Source organism: Hemitrygon akajei, chromosome 30 (assembly GCF_048418815.1).
Source record: "Hemitrygon akajei chromosome 30, sHemAka1.3, whole genome shotgun sequence".
Taxonomy (NCBI): Eukaryota; Metazoa; Chordata; class Chondrichthyes; order Myliobatiformes; family Dasyatidae; genus Hemitrygon; species Hemitrygon akajei.
Genome location: NC_133153.1, coordinates 10,757,414 through 10,778,929, shown reverse-complemented (window position 1 = coordinate 10,778,929; position 21,516 = coordinate 10,757,414). Strand labels below are relative to the sequence as shown.

General features: G+C 42.8%; 1 protein-coding gene across 1 annotated transcript in view; it reads left to right on the top strand.

The window, feature by feature from the left end:
• Nucleotides 1-21,516, top strand: part of aldh1a3 (aldehyde dehydrogenase 1 family, member A3) — a 110,712-nt gene that overhangs the window by 29,018 nt on the left and 60,178 nt on the right. Inside the window, exon 2 of the mRNA XM_073032825.1 lies at nt 189-293. Within this exon, the coding sequence (XP_072888926.1) occupies nt 189-293 (105 nt within the window). The remainder of the gene's footprint in view (nt 1-188; nt 294-21,516) is intronic.

Below are 21,516 nucleotides of genomic sequence, written 5' to 3'. Positions count from 1 at the left end.
TCCTAAAATCTCCACGTGGCAGCTGATTTTTTTCTCAGTGTTTTGTGTGTGTTGCTTTGAATTTCCAGTATCTGCAGATTTTCTCATGTTTGTAAGACCTGCTTTAACTTTCCTCACGTAGTATTTCTAAATGTTAGTGGCATTACTGAACTGGTGTTTCACCAATCTTTGACTTGTCTTTCCAACAGATTTTCATCAATAATGAATGGCACGAGTCTGTGAGTGGGAAAAAATTTGCTACGTACAACCCAGCCACAGGAGAGAGAATTTGTGACGTTGAGGAAGGTGATAAGGTAAGTGGTTCATTTTTTTTTAATTGTTCAAATAGCTCACAACATTAGTCTTATGGTTAATGCTTAGATTCTGGAAAAAGATCAGCTAGAGGAAAATCAGAGTGCAGCTCTGTGTCATCTTGTTTGGACATTGACAACTTCAAGGGCTGTTTTGGGTTGCCTGGTCATTGAGAGTTTAATGTCAGTTGTTATCTCTAGCCTTTGGCGGGTTGTCTTACCCAGTCAGAAAGTTTTTGTCACACATTGCCTGCTTTCAATTTAGTTCTCTTTCAGAACACAAGCTGTGAATCTGAAATAAGCCCTCAGAATATGGGGCTAAGCCTAACCAAATGTCAGGGGTTGGTTTTCATTGTACTTTTAACCAGGAACACAGCTAACCAAACATAAGTTGAATTAAAAATAAAAATCCAAAGCAATTATGTTTGTCTTAGTTTTCGCTCTAATATTACCATTGCTTTCTTTTCTTGTTCCTTCCTCATGATAACACTAAATGTTAACTTCTCCCGTACTTTCTCCCTCTGGTGTCTGTCTGCATGATAAAGTAACTGAGTCTTCAGCCCATGGACAAGCGCTTGAAAGGTTGTGTTTTCAGTAAATGGAAAGAGTCCAAGCTCAGGCCTAGTGCTGTCATGAATTGACCAGATGAGGACGTTGAGGGAAGACAATGGCAGTTGAATGCTACGATCAAACACAAGGAAATCTGCAGATGCTGGAAATTCAAACAACACACACAAAATGCTGGTGGAACACAGCAGGCCAGGCAGCATCTATAGGAAGAAGCACTGTTGACGTTTCGGGCCGAGACCCTTCGTCAGAACAAAGGGTTTCGGCCCGAAATGTCGACAGTGCTTCTCCCTATGGATGCTGCCTGGCCTGCTGTGTTCCACCAGCATTTTGTGTGTGTTGTTTGAATGCTACGATGTTTTATTTACTTAATCCCAAAAATTAAAGTGGATGCCATGGGAGAGTCAGTTAGGTGTTGTAATCCAGATACTTTGTGACTGAAGTGGGGATTCCAGATACCTTAACCTTCTTCCCTGTAGATAATTAATCACTTTTTGCACAGATTCCCTAACGTCTCAACCAGTCTTGTTAGATGAGCTGGATGTCAGTGGCCAGAAGATAAGGATTGGAGCAGAAATTGGCCATAGCCCGTACCTGTTCTGCCATTCAATGTATTGTGGTTAATTTATTCATTGGTCTTAATTCCACTCTTTTGGTCAATCCCATAAGCTCTGCATGAGAGTCCAGAAATCTAACTCTTCAAATATATCTAATGACTCTGCACCTACAGTGGAGCTTGCTTGTGTGGATAATTCCACTGGTTCAACATCTAACAAATGGTAGTCCTCCTCATCTAAGTCTAAAATGGCTTAGCGTTCAAGTTCCTAGGTGTCAAGATCTCAAAGGATCTAACCTGGTCCCAACATATCAATATGGCTATAAAGAAGGCAAAACAGCAACTATATTTCATTAGGAGTTTGAAGAGATTTGGTTTTCACTTAAACCACTCAAAAACCTCTATAGATACACCGTGGAGAGCATTCTGGCTGCCAGCATCACTGTCTGGTTTGATGGGCTTTTGCACAGGACCGAAAGAAGCTACAGAAAATTATAAAATCAGTCAGCTCCAACTTGGGTACTAGCCTCCATGGTATCCAAGACACCTTCAAGGAGCTGTGCTTCAGAAAGGTGGCGTCCATTAATAAGGACTCCCATCACCCTGGAGGTGCTCTCTTCTCATTGTTATCATCAGAAAAAAGGTATACCAACCTGAAGGCTCACACTCAGCGATTCAGGAACAGCTCTTTCCTCTCTGTCATACGATTCCTAACTGGACATTGAACCTGTGAACACTGCCTCACTCTTTTTTACTGGCAGAGGAATCTAATGTTTGATGAATCCAAACTCAGGCTGAAGGAACAACACCTTATAGATAGATAGATAGATAGATAGATAGATAGATAGATAGATAGATAGATAGATAGATAGATAGATAGATAGATACTTTATTCATCCCCATGGGGAAATTCAACTTTTTTCCAATGTCCCATACACTTGTTGTAGCAAAACTAATTACATACAATACTTAACTCAGTAAAAAAAATATGATATGCATCTAAATCACCGTCTCAAAAAGCATTAATAATAGCTTTAAAAAGTTCTTAAGTCCTGGCGGTAGAATTGTAAAGCCTAATGGCATTGGGGAGTATTGACCTCTTCATCCTGTCTGAGGAGCATTGCATCGATAGTAACCTGTCGCTGAAACTGCTTCTCTGTCTCAGGATGGTGCTATGTAGAGGATATATCAGCTGGGTAGCCTCCAATCTGATGGCATGAACATTTAACTTCTGTTAATGCCCCTCCTCCCCTTCTTACCCCATCCCTGACATATTTAGTTTTTTTTTCTCTCTCTCTGCCCATCACTCTGCCTGTTCTCCATCTCCCTCTGGTGCTCCCCCTCCCCCTTTCTTTCTCCCGAGGCCTCCTGTCCTATGATCCTTTCCCTTCTCCAGCTCTGTATCACTTTCGCCAATCACCTTTCCAGCTCTTAGCTTCATCCCCCCCCCAGGTCTACTCCTATCATTTCGCATTTCCCCCTCCCCCCACTACTTTCAAATCTCTTACTATCTTTCCTTTCAGTTAGTCCTGACGAAGGATCTCGGCCCGAAACGTCAACAGTGCTTCTCCTTATAGATGCTGCCTGGCCTGCTGTGTTCCACCAGCATTTTGTGTGTGTTGTTTTCACTTTTTTTACATTGTTTCTGTTTTGCACTGTTTTTAATCTAACTATTTAATATACAAATATATACATACTGTTATTAATTTACTTATTTTCTTTTATATTATCATGCACTGCATTGTATTGCTGCTGCTAAGTTAACACTTTTCACGACACATGCTGGTGATAATAAACCTGATTCTGATTTATCCTGAGAGCATTGTTCACTTCCCTCCCTCTCCACCCTCACAGTTCTGAAGGTGAGCAGACAATGAGTTTTTGCACTAGATGGACAAGTGAGCCAAGAAATTTACAAGCAAAAGATCTGACATGTGGCAAGATGGGTTACACCAAGAGAGAGAGAGGAAATCGGGCAAATATTTGGGAGCCCTACAGCTACTGTGCATCCCTACGAAGCCCCACGTCTTCATTTCTGGGTTCTCGACAACCAGGTTCAAAGACAGCAACTTCCTTTCAACCATTCAGCCCTTGAACCAGTCTGCACAGTCCCAATCACAGCAAAACTACGACCACTTTGATCACTTCACACTAAAATGGGCTTTTTTGTTCTAATTGTGTTCTTTTTTTATAAAAATGGGTGTAATTTATGTTTATTTTTTTCATGTGAATGCTGCTTATCTGATGCTCTGTACCCAGGTTTTTCATTGCACCAGTACCTATATCCACTTGTGCATGTGACAATAAACTCACCTTTGACTTTGGTATGCAACAGTGCTCAGGGAGCCTTGATTTGGTTTGTCACTTTCCTTTTATTTTATATCCAATTTAAGCATACTTCACGCACTCAGAAAATATGACTCCAACTTATTTTACTTGATAGGTTGAAGAATGGAGGGTTATAGTGAATTCAAGAATTCAAAGTACATTTATTATCAAAATAAGTGTTATACGACACTGAGATTCATCTTCTCACAGACAGCCGTAAAACAAAGGAAACCATTTAGAGAGAAATATCAAACCCGCAGTGTGCAAAAAAAAAGGGAACAAGTTATGCAAGCAGCAAGGAAGAAAAACAAAACAAGTGTAAAGCACAGATTACAAAACAACAAATCAAAAGGACGTCAAAAGAGTCCGGGCATATTCAGTTCAGTTCAATCTAGTGCCACAGTCAGTCACTATTTGCAGGCCACAGAGCTATCCATCCTGATTTAAGTTACACAAAACAGCAACAACAAAAAAGTGATCAGGAAAACCTCATAACGTGAACTACAGAGCCCAATCCACACACTGCGTCGATTAAGCCTTGCCCGAGACCCGTGGACTCCGGCACCATCCTCTAACAGCATCAAGGGAGGGAGAGAAACCATTCAAATGCAAGGAATTTCCTCCGGGAGCAGGGAGCGAGACTGTTTATATGTAGACACTTGCCTCTAGGAGCAGCAGGCGAGAAGGAGAGAAAGAGAGACCATTCACGCTGGTTGATGCAGTGAACACCTGCCCACCTTCCGCTCTCATCCCAGATTTCAATCTGCCTCAACACTTTTGAATCAGAATCAGGTTTATTATCACCCGCAGGTGGTGTGAAATTTGTTAACTTAGCAGCAGCAGTTCAATGCAATACATAATCGAGCAGAGAAAAAAAATAAAAATAATAATAAATAAACAAGTAAATCAATTACATATATTGAATAGATTTAAAAACTGCAAAAACAGAAATATTTTATATTTTAAAAAAAGTGAGGTAGAGTCCAAAGCTTCAATCTCCATTTAGGAATCGGATGGCAGAGGGGAAGAAGCTGTTCCTGAATCGCTGAGTGTGTGCCTTCAGGCTTCTGTACCTCCTACCTGATGATAACAGTGAGAAAACGGCATGCCCTGGGTGCTGGAAGTCCTCAATAACGGACGCTGCCTTTCTGAGACACCGCTCCCTAAAGATGTCCTGGATACTTTGTAAGCTAGTGCCCAAGATGGAGCTGACTAGATTTACAACCTTCTGCAGCTTCTTTCAGTCCTGTGCAGTAGCCCCTCCATACCAGACAGTGATGCACCCTGTCAGAATGCTCTCCACGGTACAACTATAGAAGTTTTTGAGAGTATTTGTTAACATGCCAAATCTCTTCAAACACCTAATAAAGTATAGCCACTGTTTTGCCTTCTTTATAACAACATCAATATGTTGGGACCAGGTTAGATCCTCAGAGATCTTGACACCCAGGAATTTGAAACCACTCACTCTCTCCTCTTCTGATCCCTCTACGAGGATTGATGTGTTCCTTCATCTTACCCTTCCTGGTCCACAATCAGTTCTTTTGTCTTACTGATGTTGAGTGCCAGGTTGTTGCTGTGGCACCATTCCACTAGTTGGCATATCTCACTCCTGTACGCCCTCTCATCACCAGCTGAGATTCTAACAACAATGCTTGTATCATCAGCAAATTTATAGATGGTATTTGAGCTATGCCTAGCCATACAGTCATGGGTATAGAGAGAGTAGAGCAGTGCGCTAAGCACACACCCCTGAGATGCACCAGTGTTGATCGTCAGCAATGAGGATATGTTATCACCAATCCGCAAAGATTGTGGTCTTCTGTTTAGGAAGTCGAGGAAGGTACAGAGGCCGAAGTTCTGCAATTTCTCAATCAGGATTGTGGGAATGATGGTATTAAATACTGAGCTATAGTCGATGAACAGCATCCTGACGTAGGTGCTTGTGTTGTCCAGGTGGTCCAAAGCCATGTGGAGAGCCATTGAGACTGTGTCTGCCTATTGTGGCAACAGGCAAATTGCAGTGGGTCCAGGTCCTTGCTGAGGCAGCAGTTCGGTTTAGTCATGACCAACCTCTCAAAGCACTTCTTCACTGTAGAATCAGGGATTTCAGTGATAAATTGAGTTGATCATGGGCTCGTTCTCCATCTCCAGACCACACACTTCGCTCGAAACCTCACTGAGCCCCTTCGGCGATGGTAAGGCACCAGATCGCTCAATCAGCCCAAAACCCACCATCAAAATGTAGATCACAGGCTCCAGCAGTAGCAGAAACATGTCTGAAAGAAAAAGAAGATGCCAAGGAAGTAGTTTCATGAACTGTCTGGAGGATGTTGCCCTTGGCCGCGGTTTTCGCTGGCCCCCATCTTCTTCTGGTCGTCTTCTCCTGTCCTCTTCATACAGAGAAGAGTTGAGACCAGTCCTTGATCATTTGCACCAGTGAGGCAGTCTTGAAGGGTTAAATGGCCTATTCCTGTTCTTCTTTTCTTTGATACAAAAGACTACAGATGTTGAACTCTGGAGTTTTGAAAAATGGCTGGAGGAACTCAGGGAGGGGGTGGTTGAAATAGTTGACATTATGGATCGAGACTCTGCAGGACACTTATTTCCTTGCGTTCTTGTCTACTTATTCCTGAGAAAAATTGCTCCAGCCAATCTGTCTTCTTCATTCATGGAGCGTGGTTGCCGCTGGTGAGATCAACAGTTAGTATTGCTATCAAATGCCTTTGTGAAGATTGTGGGAAATTCTCACTTTTCAACCTCAACAGCTCTCCTGTCGAAGGTACCCCCACATTGTTGTTGGGTTTGGAATTTCAAGATTTGGATCCAGTGATGAAGAAGAACTGATATTTGCAAGTCAGGGTGCTGTATGGCTTGGAGGGAAATTTGTTCATTTAGTAAAGGTTGTATATTTACGAACTGATGTCTCACTGTGCTCTAAGCCTTGGTGACTAATGCCAATGCACTTTGTAAATGAAGAGTATGACAATTATGGTGTCCTAAGGACAAAGACTTCTTTAAATGATCTAAGAGGCTGAGACTTGGTTGGGAGTTGCTGGGGAATGCTAGTCATGTGAGGGAACTTGTCTTGTTTGTGACAGCCCTGTTGATGACAGATACCCTCCTTTACGTATGCAATGTCTTTAATTGCCATGACCTATAGATCAGGTGTAACAAGTCCATTTTCACACTCAGATAACTTCTCAACGTCACCAACTCTAAAAATTGCATTTCTCCTCTTTAGTCATGTTACTGAAGCTGTTTTCAAGTTTCATGACTTGAGTTAGAACCAGAAAGGATACTTCAACTCGGAATAATATTTATTAAAAAAAAACATTAAAAATATTGCTCATTGCTGGCATTAGTTCAAAAGAACTGGTTTGTCCTGTTCTTTGTACAGATGGTTAGTCTTTCAGTAGAGCCATGTTCAAAATGAACAAAGTCCAAGAAAAGAGCTGTTTAATGCAATTGTTTACTTTCTACAATAATCAGTAACAATTTATGTGTTTAAATGGAATGCAGAACCAATTAGAATATGATCAATACTGCTACAGTACTATAAAACTGTGTATTAGTTTCTAATATTTATTCATGGAGGAATTCATCCAGTATTCGCTACCATGTTCTTTTAATTGACTGTAAATGAACAAAATCAGTGCAGACACCTAGGGCAGATAATGGACGGTCTTCATACCTCTCAATGATTACATCCTCCAAATCTTTCTTTGCATTGTAACATTTAAGATGATTGTTGATACTTTCAAACTCTTCGTAGTGCCTAATTTGTTGAAGTAGTGAAATCATTTCATTTTCACTCCTAGCTGTTTCTGGCATCTCCAAGCCTGACTGCTCAAACTCAGTGATAAAAATAGATACGACTTGTCTTACTGCTGATTTCTCACCAACTATCAGTGACAAGAATCACTGCCTTTTGAACATAAACACACACTATTTCAAAACTGTTTGCTCTAAGCACAGTCTAGTATCTAACAGCCATGCAAGTGCATACAACTGATGCTAGTCAGAAACTGTTAAGTAAAAACCTGCAGTTTCAATTAAGCAGCAGAGCGTTCCAAATAAATGAAGGGAATCTTGGCTATTTTCTTGAGTAGTTTTTGTTCTTAACATGTCGGCCCAAATACGCAGCTGTCCTGATTAACCACTATATATTGAAACTGTTCCAGCGTTAAAAAGTGAAAGCAAATACAAAGGGAATTTTTAACTCCAGAAGTGATTCTCCCGATATATGTGTAGCATTGACCTCATTAATGATCTAGTGAGAGTAAAGAGAGAGAGTGAGTGAGTGAGGATAACAAAAGTTTGCACAGCTTGGTTCTAAGAATGCAAAACCCAGACCAGGAACTCTGGAATCCAGAATTTGGTTCTAAACCAAAAATAGAATATGCTCAGCATATTTCTGGTTCTGCAAGTTGCTCATCTTAATAGAAAAGCAAGTATCAGATTGAGATATTAATAGTACCTTCTAACAAGGATCTTTTGATAAGCTTGGAACTCTTTCAAAGCTGGATAACTCAGGTTGCCACTTATGCAAGTCCAGACTCTGTGGAATTTGAGAGAGGTTTATTTAATTATTAATGGCTGCATATTACTTTCTTTCTGTATGCTTGTTTCTTTTACATTTATTTTCTGGATCTGGGAATTGCTGGCAAGGCTGGCATTTACTGTCCGTCCCTGATTTGCCCTTATGAGCTCCCGCAATCCTTCTGGTGAAGGGTCCTCCCCTAGCTAGCTTCAGCTCCTGCCACTAAGCATATCCTTACCTCCCCCCTCTCTGTTTTCTGCAGGGATCGCTCCCTCCACGATTCCCTTGTTCATTCGTCCCTCCCCACAAATCTCCCTCCAGGCTGCCCAAGTGCTACACCTGCCCGTACACCACCTCCCTCACCTCCATTCAGGGCCCCAAACAGTCCTTCCAGGTGAGGCAGCACTTCACCCGTGAATCTGCTGGGGCCGTCGGTTGTGTCCGGTTCTCCCGATGCAGCCTCCTCTACATTGGTGACACTCATTGTAAACTGGGGGGCCGTTTTGCCAAGCACCTCTGCACCATCCACCTGGTAGCCAAACATTTTAATTCCGATTCCTATTCCCATTCCAATGTGTCAGTCCACGGACTCCTCCTGTGCCGTGATGAGGCCACCCTCAAGGTGGAGGAGCAACACCTTGTACCATCTTGGTACCCACCTTCCGGTTTAAAAAAAAATCTCCTCTCCCCTTTCTCTATTCCCCACTCTGACCTTTCACTTCTTCCCACCTGCCTATTACTTCCCCGGGTCACTTCCTCCCTCCCTTTCTCCTATGGTCCACTCTCCCACCTTTAACCCACCCACCTGCCTTTACCTAATCACCTTATAGCTAGTCCTCCTTCCCCTCCCCCACCTTTTTATTTTGGCATTTTTCCCCTTCCTTCCCAGTCCTGAAAGGTTGACTACTATTCATTTCCTTAGATGCTACCTGACTTACTGAGTTCCTTCAGCACTTTGTGTGTGTTGCTATGGGTCCAGTGACAATGAAGAAATGGCATGCTGTTCACAATTGTAATACTGTGTGATTTGCGGGGAAACCTGCAGGTGACGATGTTCTTGGTGACAGGGGATTTGAGTGGTTGGCTTGGAGATCGACTTCAGTGCAAATTACCAGTGCGAAATATTGTAGCCACTGTGTGCCTGTAGTGGAGGGAATTAGTAATTTTTGAGTGTTTTTGACTAAACACACTTACGAGCACGTGTACAGTATTCCCTATATTCCATCCTGTTCCTGATTTGTAGCTTGCAAACACCAGAAAGGACATCAGGAGGTGAGTCACTCATCTCAGGTTTCAAAAGCTCTGCCTTGCTCTTCTTCAACGGTTTTGACACTGAATGCATGTACAACTCTGATACAGTACTTGTCTTCTCCAGATTGCCATGAAATACAGAAAGACCACCCCCCACCCCCACCCCCCATGTGGAGAAAAAAGAAGCAGAGCTCACAGACTCGCTACTGCATTGATGTGACTGGTTTAGCTGATTTCTAGACTAGTCAATGCTAAGACTTCCTCAAGTATAAATGTAACTTGCCACTTATCAGCCCATGTCTGAACATGGTCTACATCTTGCACGTTAAGTTGTGAATGGAGTTGAACACCCCCCAATTTGACCTGGTAATGGAAGGAAGAACACTGCCCCGAGGAACTCCTGCTGTGATACCTGTTTGGTTTTGACATCCGCAGCCTCCTTTCTTTCTGTGTAGAAATGGTGACTCCAACTACTAGAGTGTTTTCCCTTTGATGCTGGCTGACTTCAGTTTTTACCAGGGCCCTTTGATGTGACAGTCAGTCAAATGCTGGCACCTAACCCCTGGAATCTGGGTCTCTATTCCCTGTTGGACGCGAGCTGTGATGGGTTTGGGAACTAACTGGTTCCAGTGATCAGCTCTTTACTGAGAAAATGCCACCTGATGGCGCTTTTGCAGACAAGTTATAGGAGGGAGCTTGAAAATCTGGCTGAATGGCCCCACAACAGTAACCTCTCACTCAGCACCAGTAAAACCTGACTACAGAGGGAGGAAACTGGAGGTCTAGGAGCTAGTGCTTATAGGAGATCAGAGGTGGAGAGGGTCAACAACTTTAAATTCCTCACTGTTATCATTTCAGAGGATCTGTCCTGGTAAGTGCCATTACAAAGAAGGTATGACAGCACCTCTACTTTTTTAGAAGATTTCACATGTCATCTAAAACTTTAATGAACTTCTGTTGCTGCACTGTGGAGGGTATATTGACTGGCTGCCCCAGTCTGCTATGGAAACACCAATTCCCTTGAAAAGAAAATCCTACAAAAACTAGTGGATACAGCCCACTCTATCACAGATAAAGCCCCCCCCCCCCCACACCATGGAGAACATCTACAAGGAGCACTGTCACAAGAAAGCAACATCTGTCATCAAGGACTCCCACAATCCAGACCATGCTGTCTCCTCACTGCCAACATCAAGGAGGTCCAGGAGCCTCAGGTCCCACACCACCAGGTTCAGGAACAATTATTAACCCTCAACCATCCAGCTCTTGAACCAGACGGGATAGCTTCACTCTTCCCAACAACGAACTGACTCCACAACCTATTCTTGCTTTCAAGGACTCTATTCCTTATTACTTATTTATTTATTATTTTTACTCCGTTTTATTTCTCATCTTCTTTGGGATGCCTGGCGCTACTCCCAGCCTCTGCATGCTCAGTCAGGGTTTGATCCTTGGACTTGATGAGAATGGTAGAGTGAGGGATATGCCAGGGCACCGAGGTTATAGATGGTGGTGGTGAACATTACTGCTGTGTTTGATGGTCCACTGCACCTTACGCATGTTCAGTTTTGAGCGGGCAGGTCTATCCCATTTAACCCGATTGCAGAGCCACTCACAGAGCAGAGGTTGTGATTTCTGTCTCCTCAAGGCCTGTGCAGTGCCCACTTTCACCAATGCTAACGCTATCACGGACAAGTACATCCGCCACAGGTAGATTTGTGAGGATGAGTTTCAGCAGGTTTTGCAATGTTAGAGTCGCAAAAACATTCAGGAAAAAGGTGCATTCGCTGAAAAAACTCATGAAGGAGATAATGGCTCAGCAGTTCAGACAGCATCTGTGGAAGAGAAACAGTGAACGTTTTGCTCTATTCCTGGCGTTCATCCAGGAAACCGTGTCTGAATGATAATGTTTGCAAAGCATCTTAATTTATTCTTTACTAAGGAGACCAGTATTTCACACTGTACACATAGTCTCAGGGAGATGCCCAGAAGTCCAGAGTGACATCAAACATTGTGCAACACGTCTTTTGACATCATATGTGTCCCACAAACAGTGAGGGGTGGAGACTGCTTTGGCATGACTTAAAGAACATGAATTTGGTGCTTGGCCCCTCCTACGAGAAATACCACCCAATGCTCCCTACCCATGTGAACTGCAATGTATGACCTACCTATGCAACCTCAACAATGTTGTAATTGAATATTACCGAGGCATCGATAATGTTTTGGTTACCATCACCCCACCCACAATTGCTAGTGTATGAAGTCATTAGAGCTGTGGGGTGATTTCTAGAGCACAAAAATTGGGACTGTAGGCAAGACCTACACCTGTACTAAATTCACCTGGTATTAATTTGCCAGTCACATGCTTCAAAATGTTTTGATACAGCTCTCACAGAAATTGTTAAGTCATTATGAATTCGATCACTTTGCCCTGCACTGGATGACTGTAAAACTCCCTGATAATTCTTCATACCTGATTACTGGACAAAAAGCCACTACAATTTCCACCATGTTAGATTATTATGTATGCAAGTAAGATTTGCCCACTCAGTACGTTGGTGAGGCTGTCCAATCACGTCACTCCAGGCATCTTCGACCAATCAAGTTGTTTCATTGGCTGTTAAATTTATAAATAGATTTTTGTCTGAATTGGCTCAGAGATCCAGATATCAGAAGGCATTTTTCAGTGTTTTGATGATTTCTGGGATGGTGACTGGAAAGTTCTTATCAACTTGTATTAAGGTAAAGACCATCCGACATCAGAAACTACATATAAGCTGGATAAAGAAACAGCAATTGAGTTTTGTTTGGGAGACAGAGTCTTGCTGCTGTAGCCACTCTGGGATAAAAGCTTTGCCCATCTCTACTTCCTAGATATTTTCATGTCTGGTATCATCAATTTGTGGGATCTCAAGCGTTTGAGATCCCACACAAAGGTGAAAAAACTTAGTGATTAAAAAGTGTTTCCTGTTCTATCAATGTATAGTTCTATTCACTTTATTTATGTTGTGAGAGACAGAATTAATCAGCTGCTAAACACAAACAAGAGAAAGTCTGCAGATGCTGGAAATCCGAGCAACACACACAAAATGTTGGAGGAACTCAGCAGGCCAGGCAGCATCTAGGAAAAGAGAACAGTTGACATTTGGGGCCCAAACCCTTCGGCAGGACTGGAGAGAAAAAACTGAGGAGTAGATTTAAAAGGTGGGGGGGGGGGGGGGAGAGAGAAGAAAAGCTTGGCGCGTCGAACGTGGTGGGAGAAATTGATAGTGAATACCTGGGGTTTTCAGAGGGTCCAAGTCGAGAAGCTTGAAAACAAATCTGGAAACCCTGTGGTACAAGCTGGTAGTGAAGACATGTTCCCAGAAAGGACACATAGCTGTAGTAGTGGGCTCGGGTAAGCACGTGGTCGAAGAGTCGGAGGGCAGCAGGGATCACAGTGTTCCCAGGCAGCATCTAGGAAAAGAGTACAGTTGACATTTGGGGCCGAAATGTTGACTGTACTCTTTTCCTAGATGCTGCCTGGCCTACTGAGCTCCTCCAGCATTTTGTGTGTGTTAATCAATCAGCTTCTGTCCATCATCCTGAATGAAGTTAGTAATAGCACCCAGGCATTCCAGAGTGATGGGGTTACACATGATTCTGTCCTTTGGACTTTACCTGTCACCTCAATAACCTCAGCAACCAACACATCATCGCTTGGCCAATTCCACTGGCTCCTACAGGATCCCACTGCCTGTCACATCCTCCCATTACCCCATATTTCTTGTTTCTGTAGGGAGCACTTTCTCCATGACTCCCTAGTCCACTCGTCCTTTCTCACCCAAACTTTCTTGGCCTGTGGCACTTTTCCCTCTAGCAGAGGTACCTCCTCCCTCAGGGACCGAAACAGCCTAGGAATGAGGCAGAGGTTCCCCTGCACCTCCTGCACCCTGGTCTGTTACATTCAATTCTCAGGCTGTGGTCTACTCCTCACCGGTGAGAGCAAACGTAGACGGATCCGACGCCCGCAGCAGCCCACTGGATCTTCCCACTGGATGCCAGTTCAAGTCCTCTTCCCATTCCCATTCCCACATTGATCTGTGTGTCCTTGGCCTTCTCCACTGCCACGATGAGGTCAAATGAACATCACCACGTATTCCCTTTTGCTAGTCTGCGACCCATTGGCATGAAGAGTGAATGGTCCAGTTTCAGGCAACCTGATTTCCCAGGGTTCCTTTCCCACTTCCACCTGGATCTCTCTCACTTTGTTCAACTTTTCCCTCTCTCTCACCCCCCCCTGCCCCCCATTACCTCAGCTTATTACTCTCTCCCACCTGGTTCCATCTGTCCATCACCCACACCCAGGTAAGCTGTGAAATGCACTGAGAGCAAAGGTGGTGGAGGCAGATACAATAGGGTCTTCTAAGAGACTCAGATTATTGGAGCTTAGAAAAACAGAGGGCTATGCAGTAGGGTAATTCTAGGCAGTTTCTACAGTCGGTTACATGGTCAGCACAACATTGTGGGCTGAAGGGCCTGTAATGTGCTGTAGATTTCTTATGTGAGACCTGTCCAGTGTCCATAGATCATCAGTGGTCGGTGCCTAAGAATCCAGTAGTCTAGTTGACAGCCTACTGTCTAAGGTGGCCATACATTTGAGGTTTTTATTCCAAGTTGGGGTTCAAAGTTCAAAGTACATTTATTATCAAAGTATATATATCTATTATACAACCTTGAGATTTGTCTGCTTACAGACAGCCACAAAACAAGAAACCAAAAAGGGCCCGATTTTTAAAAAAAGACCAACACCCAATGCGCAGAAAGAGGGGAAAAAAAACACAAATCGTGCAAATAATGAAAGTAAGCAACAGCATTCAGAATGATAGTGAGTCCATAGACCTTGGACCTGGATCAGCCAGACTAGGCCCACAGCCTCAGCCTCAGTTTATCACACAATGGGACAAATCATCGCAAAGCTCACAGACACAAAGGCCAGAGCAGCTGGAGCAGGACGCAACCTCAGCCGCAGGGCCGCGGAGAGCGGAGCAAACATCGCAGAGAATCAGAAATTTGAAATTGCCTGATAGCTTGGCATGTAAATACTTTGTGTTTCCATGAGACTAACAGCACCAAGCTGCTCGTCCAGGTTTTTTGTGACAACCAGAATTCGTGGACTTTCATCTGAGCAGGTTTGGACTCGTGCCAAATCTTTCTCCACTCCTTGTGTTACTTACATGAAACTGATAAGGAGTGTTGCTCATGTAAGTAAGACAGAAATGCTCAGAGTCTTAGGAATGAAGGCCATTCTGTTTCTCCAGTGACGTTCCTTTGCAGACAGAATATTTACAAAAATTGCAGTCAATTTCAGGCAATCATTTAATTTCACAATGGGGTTCTGGCTTTGAAGCTCGTTTCTGTAACATTTACCCCTGTAATATGCCGATTGCATATGCCTACTGTAATATTTGTTTATATTCTCTGACGTAGTTATCTTTGATAAATCGTCTAACAAATAATGTAATTTTTATCCATTACTAACTAAACCTTGTCACTGTTGACACTGTTCTTGACCTTCCTAGTGGTTTGCATATTGCTTTTCACTTATTGGTAAAGTATTTTCAGTTGACGGAAGACTATAGTACAGTATAATATCATTTATAAACAAGAGGAAGTTTGCAGATACTGGAAATCCAAAGCAACACACACAAAGTGCTGGAGCAACTCAGCACCTATGGAAATGAATAAATAGTCAACGTTTCAGGCTGAGACCCTTCTTCAGGACTGAAACGGAACGGGGAAGATGCCAGAATGAAAAAAGTGGGAAGAGGGTAAGGTGAAGCCAGGTGGGTGGTAAATGTCTAGGGCTGGAGAAGGAATCTGATAGGACAGGAGAGTGGACCATAGGAGAAAGGGAAGGAGGATGGGATCCAGTGGGAAATAACAGGCAGATGCAAAGAGGTAAGAGGCCAGTGTGGGGAATAGAAGAAAAGGGGAGGAGGAGAAATTTTTTACTGCCATCAGGTTGGAGTCTACCCGGATGGAATGTAAGTTGTTGCTCCTTCACCCTGAGAGTGACCTCATCTTGGCAAAAGAGGAGGCCATGGACAGGTCAGTGGGAATGGGAATTAAAATGTTTGGCAACCTGGAAGTTCTGCTTTTGGTGGATGGAGCAGAAGTGCTCGACGAAGCAGTCCCCCAAATTACAATGGGCCTGACCAATGTAGAGGAGCACTGGACTCAATAGATAACCCAACAGATTCACAGGCGAGGTGTTGCCTCACCTGAAAGGACCGTTTGGGACTGTTTAATGTTCTTTATAACTTTGCTACTAATCCACTGAAAAAAGGAAAATTAGTAGCAAATTTATGATGTTTTTCTTAACTTTGCTCTGAGTTCCCATTTCATTTCTTGGGACACTTCGAAACTGAAAAGGCAGGTCCTTTGTAGTGTCCTCCTGAGGGGATACATTTTACAGAACAGTTAAGAGTATATCACATCAGTGTGAGGTTGAACTCACCAGACAATGAAAGGGAAGCCATATTTTCTTCCTGAAAAGAACTTGGTGAAGTACTCGGCTTTTCAGCTGTTAATGATGTGGTCAGTTTGATGAAGACAAAATTTACTCCCCTATTTTTTAATAAAAAGCCATACACACTGTGCATGGTTGAATTCATATCATCAAACAGGTAGAGAAAGATTTGAAATGATCCTTCCTTAGATTACCAGTGAATAACTCTGAACATCCTCTACATAGCACCATCCAGAGACAGAGAAGCAGTTTCAGCGACAGGTTACTATCGATGCAATGCTCCTCAGACAGGATGAAGAGGTCAATACTCCCCAATGCCATTAGGCTTTACAATTCTACCGCCAGGACTTAAGAACTTTTTATAAGCTATTATTAATGCTTTTTGAGATAGTGATTTAGATGCATATCATTTTTTTACTGAGTTAAGTATTGTATGTAATTAGTTTTGCTACAACAAGTGTATGGGACATTGGAAAAAAAGTTGAATTTCCCCATGGGGATGAATAAAGTATCTATCTATCTATCTATCTATCTATCTATCTATCTATCTAACTAACACTAGAGTCCTGATAGTTCCATGTTAAGGAATCTTTGAGAATATTCACCTAGTAACCCATTAGTGATAAAATCTATTCTGGGTTTTACTTCCCATTAAATATAAGTGAACATCGGACCAGAGTAAACAATGCCAAGTATCTAGAAGCCCCCTTTGTCTACTGTCTCTGGTTGGTTCAGATTTCCCATGCATCTTTTCATAGCCTATCTTCATTATTTAACTGATATTTATACACTGTGCACCGCATATGCAAAATTATTATTGGGCTGTTGTACTGAATAAAGGTGATTGGAAGCCTCTGAGATAAAACTGGGATTACAAATGGTTCTTGTGGGGAGGAAACACCCACCAGAAATTTTGGAGATGAAAGCAGAAAATGTCGGATTAGCCTCAGTATCCATGGAAAGAGGAACAGCGACAATGTTTCAGCTGACATTTCCTCTCAGCAGAAGTTGGGAATGTAACAAGCTTTAGGCAACTGCAGAGAGAGGCAAGAGAAAGGAGAGTAAAGTAAAATGGGGTGCAATGAAACCGGGAAAGAGGCAAAAGACCAGACTGCAGAGATGTAGCAGAATCGTTTTTGAAACCAATGAGCTAAATAGTGAGGCTGAAACGCGGCGGTGTGCTGAACTGAAGAATGAATTTCTGTTCTTACAATGATTGGTACAAGGATCACAGTGGGAGTGGGCTGGAGAATTAAAATGAAGGTCACCGAGAGTAACAGAGGTTCTGGGGGTGGAGGGTGTTCTATCGAGCTTTCACTGAATCGGCACAGTCTCCCCTACCCAGATAAACCCACATTGTGATTAGCATTTTGTCTGCACTGAATGAAAGGAATACCACAAATTGTGGCTTCACACAGAAGTGTGCTTCAAAACTTGGGCAGTTAGATGAGTAGCCATAGCATCATGCACCGACCATAAATAATTCAAGCCTAGTTTAAGTACAAAATTAATCATAACTACAAGAATTACAACCTCATCACTAAAAATTGTCCTGACATTTCACTCTGATGTATTTCCATTCCTGGGATGTCAAGCCATCCAGTAGGAAAGCCACCTTCCATTTCCACGTGCTTGCCCTTATAAGTTGACGCAATTACGGTGAAGCAACACCTTGTTATGCGCATTACAATGTGTAGTGATCTTAAAGAGCAAGTTAAGTAGAGCGCAGTCACTGAAAGCTATCGTGCCCACACCTGTGATTTTGGTCTGGCACGGAACCAAAGTAAACACCAATAAAACTCAATCTCTTTACCTACCACAGACAGCTATTTTATTTTAGTCATCATATTTATGAAGAGACAAAGCCTATATTTTCTGAAAGGAGATATTTTGGACGTAACAGATAATACAATAGCTGTGATGTTCACAAATTATAAATTCCAGGTTGCATTTGTGAAACATGTTTTCCACGAGACTGAGCAGGTATGTCTGGAGCATCAATACAGTATTCTATTAGTCTGATGGATTTATGTACTGCTGACACTAACTCAGTGACAACTCACGCTCTTCTGTAGAATACAAGCCAGAATTCCATTCATTCTTTTGTGATTCTCACAATATAAAGTGACTTATGATTTGTGTAATTAAATGGTGAGACATAGATCCTATTTATAAATAGCTTCTGGTACAGGCTGGCCACTGGGACGGACTTTCCCTGAGTCTTGTAGACTCAATAGTGGGTACTTTATGAGAAATTTGGATCAAAACCAATTTCTGCTAGTTTTATGCCAAAACATAACTAGGGCAAATTTCCTTCCAAAACCTACCAATGGGGTTGCTATTGCAGTTGGGGTAGATTGGACAGCAACACTTCCTATTTTTTACGGTATCGGGCTCCCTGGGTGGCAGTAGACCTGACTTACAGAAATCCAATCTGACCATAAATATTTAAAGAATTTTTCAAAACAGCAACAGTTAATTACAGAAATGCAAACTAATATTCATTAACAACTGGAAACAGTATATGTATGTTGCAGTTGAATCGTGGGTAGCATGGGCGTGAACATGAAATATACTTGATGAAATGAAAGAATTATTGAATATGTATGCAGAACAATATGATATGGATAGCAATATATTCAGATGAATGGATACTATTCAACAATATGGAGCAATTTCATTCTGATAATAATTTCTAGTCCCCAGTCCTATTTAATTTGATTCTCATAAAGGCTTGGTTTTCTGATTGAACCATTGGGTTGGCTTGTAGAAATCATCAACAAGTTCTTTTTTTAATGCATTAAAGTAGAAATTGTCAGTAGCCATATACACCCAGTGTCATTTTACATCATTAAATATAGTATAAAATATAATATTTCTGCAAGGTTGCACTAAACCAATTCCTGTTGTCCATAGGTCAACTTGTACCAAAGTTCTCCTTGCTTATCACTTTTGTAATCACTGGCCTACACTGTCATGTGTCATACCCAGATGGAGAGCCTGGTAAGGCTCTGAAAACTTGTGCCAACCAACTGTATTCAAGGACATTTTCAACCTCTCACTGCTACGGTCACAAATTCCCACCTGTTTCAAAAAGGCAACAATTATACCAGTGCCTAAGAAGAGTAGTGTGAGCTGCCTGAGTGACTATCACCCAGTAGCACTCACATCCATGGTGATGTAATGCTTTGAGAGGTTGGTCATGGCTAGAATGGACTCCTACCTCAGCAAGGACCTGGACCCATTGCAATTTGCCGGTCGCCACAATAGGTCAATGGCAGATGCAATCTCAATGACTCTTCACACGGCCTTAGATCACCCGGACAATACAAACACCTACGTCAGGATGTTGTTTGTTGACTATAGCTCAGTATTTAACATCATCATTCCCACAATCCTGATCAATAAGCTTCAGAACCTGGGCCTCTGTACCTCCCTCTGCAATTGGATCCTTAACTTCCTAACCAGAAGACTAGAATCTATGCAGATTGATGATAATATCTCCTTCTTGCTGATGATCAACACTGCACAGCTCAGGGGTGTGTGCTTAGCTCACTGCTCTACACTCTCTATACCCACGACTGTGTGACTGGGCATAGCTCAAATATCATCTATAAATTTGCTGATGATACAGCCATTGTTAGTAGAACCTCAGATGGAGATGAGAGGACATACAGGAGTAGGATATGCCAACTAGTGGAGTGGTGTCACAGCAACAAACCTGGCACTCAACGTCAGTAAGACAAAAGAGCTGACTGTGGACTTCAGGAAGGGTAAGACAAGGAAACAAGAACCAATCCTCATTGAGGGATCAGAAGTGGAGAGAGTGAGCAATTTCAAGTTGCTCACTGGATGTCAAGACCACAGAGGATCTAACCTGGTGCCACATCTCAATGCAGCTATAAAGAAGGCAAGACAGCAGCTATATTTCATAAGGAGTTTGAAGAGATTTGGTTTGTCAACTAAAACACTTGAAAACTTCTATAGGTGTGCCATGGAGAGCATTCTGACAGGCTGCATCACTGTCTGGTATGGGGGGTGGGGAGGTGGAAACTACAGTACAGGACCAAATGAAACTGCAGAAAGTTGTAAAATTAGTCAGCTCCATCTTGGGTACTAGTCTCCATATTATCAAAGATATCTTCAAGAAGCGGTAGCATGCTGTACTTTCCACATTCCAAAATAAACAAAGACTTTGATTGGAGTTATATTCAGGCCTTCAAACAGTAGTCAAGATATCAGTTAAAATTACCATGGGAGATAGAAAAGGAAGTCAAGAGAGGGAAGGGCAGAAGTCAGAGGCTAGAGGGCACCCCTGTGGCTCTACTCCTTGACAATAAGTACTCCTGTTTGAGTACTGTTGGGGTGAGGAACCTACCTGGGGGAAGCAACAGTGGCCATGCCTCTGGCACAGAGTCTGGCCCTGTGGCTCAGAAGGGTAGGGAAAGGAAGAGGATGGCAGCAGTGATAGGGGACTCTAGGGGATCAGACAGGCGATTCTGTGGATGCAGGAAAGAAACACAGATGGCAGTTTGCCTCCCAGGTGCCAGGGTCCAGGATGTTTCAGATCATGTCCACAATATCCTGAAGTGGGAAAGAGAACTGCCAGAGGTCGTGGTACGTATTGGTACCAACGACATCACTAGGAAAAGGGAGGAGGTCCTGAAAACAGACTACAGGGAGTTAGGAAAGAAGTTGAAAAGCAGGACCTCAAAGATAGTAATCTCGGGATTGCTGCCTGTACCACACGACAGTGAGTATAGGAATAGGATGAGGTGGAGGATAAATGCATGGCTGAGGGATTGGAGCAGGGGGCAGGGATTCAGATTTCTGGATCATTGGGCCCTCTTTTGGGGCTGGTGTGACCTGTACAAAAAGAATAGGTTGCACTTGAATCCCAGGGGGACAAATATCCAGGCAGGAAGGTTTGCTAAGGCTATTGGGGAGAGTTTAAACTAGAATTGCTGGGGGGTGGGAACCAAACTGAAGAGATGGAGAAAGAGGCAGTTGGCTCACAAATAGAGAAAGCTTGGAGACAGTGTGTGAGGGAGGATAGGCAGGTGATAGAGAAGGGACATGCTCAGACCGATGGTTTGAGATGTGTCTATTTTAATGTAAGGAGTATTATGAACAAAGCAGATGAGCTTAGAGCGTGGATCAGTACTTGGAGCTGTGATGTTGTGGTCATTACAGAGACTTGGATGTCTCAGGGGCAGGAATGGTTACTTAGAGTGCCAGACTTTAGATGTTTCAGAAAGGACAGGGAGGGAGGCAAAAGAGGTGGGGGTGTGGCACTATTGATCAGAGATAGTGTCACGGCTGCAGAAAATAAGGAAGTCATGGAGTGATTGTCTATGGAGTCTCTGTGGGTGGAAGTTAGGAACAGGAAGGGGTCAGTAACTCTACTGGGTGTTTTTTACAGACCACCCAATACTAACAGGGATATCGAGGAGCAGATAGGGAGACA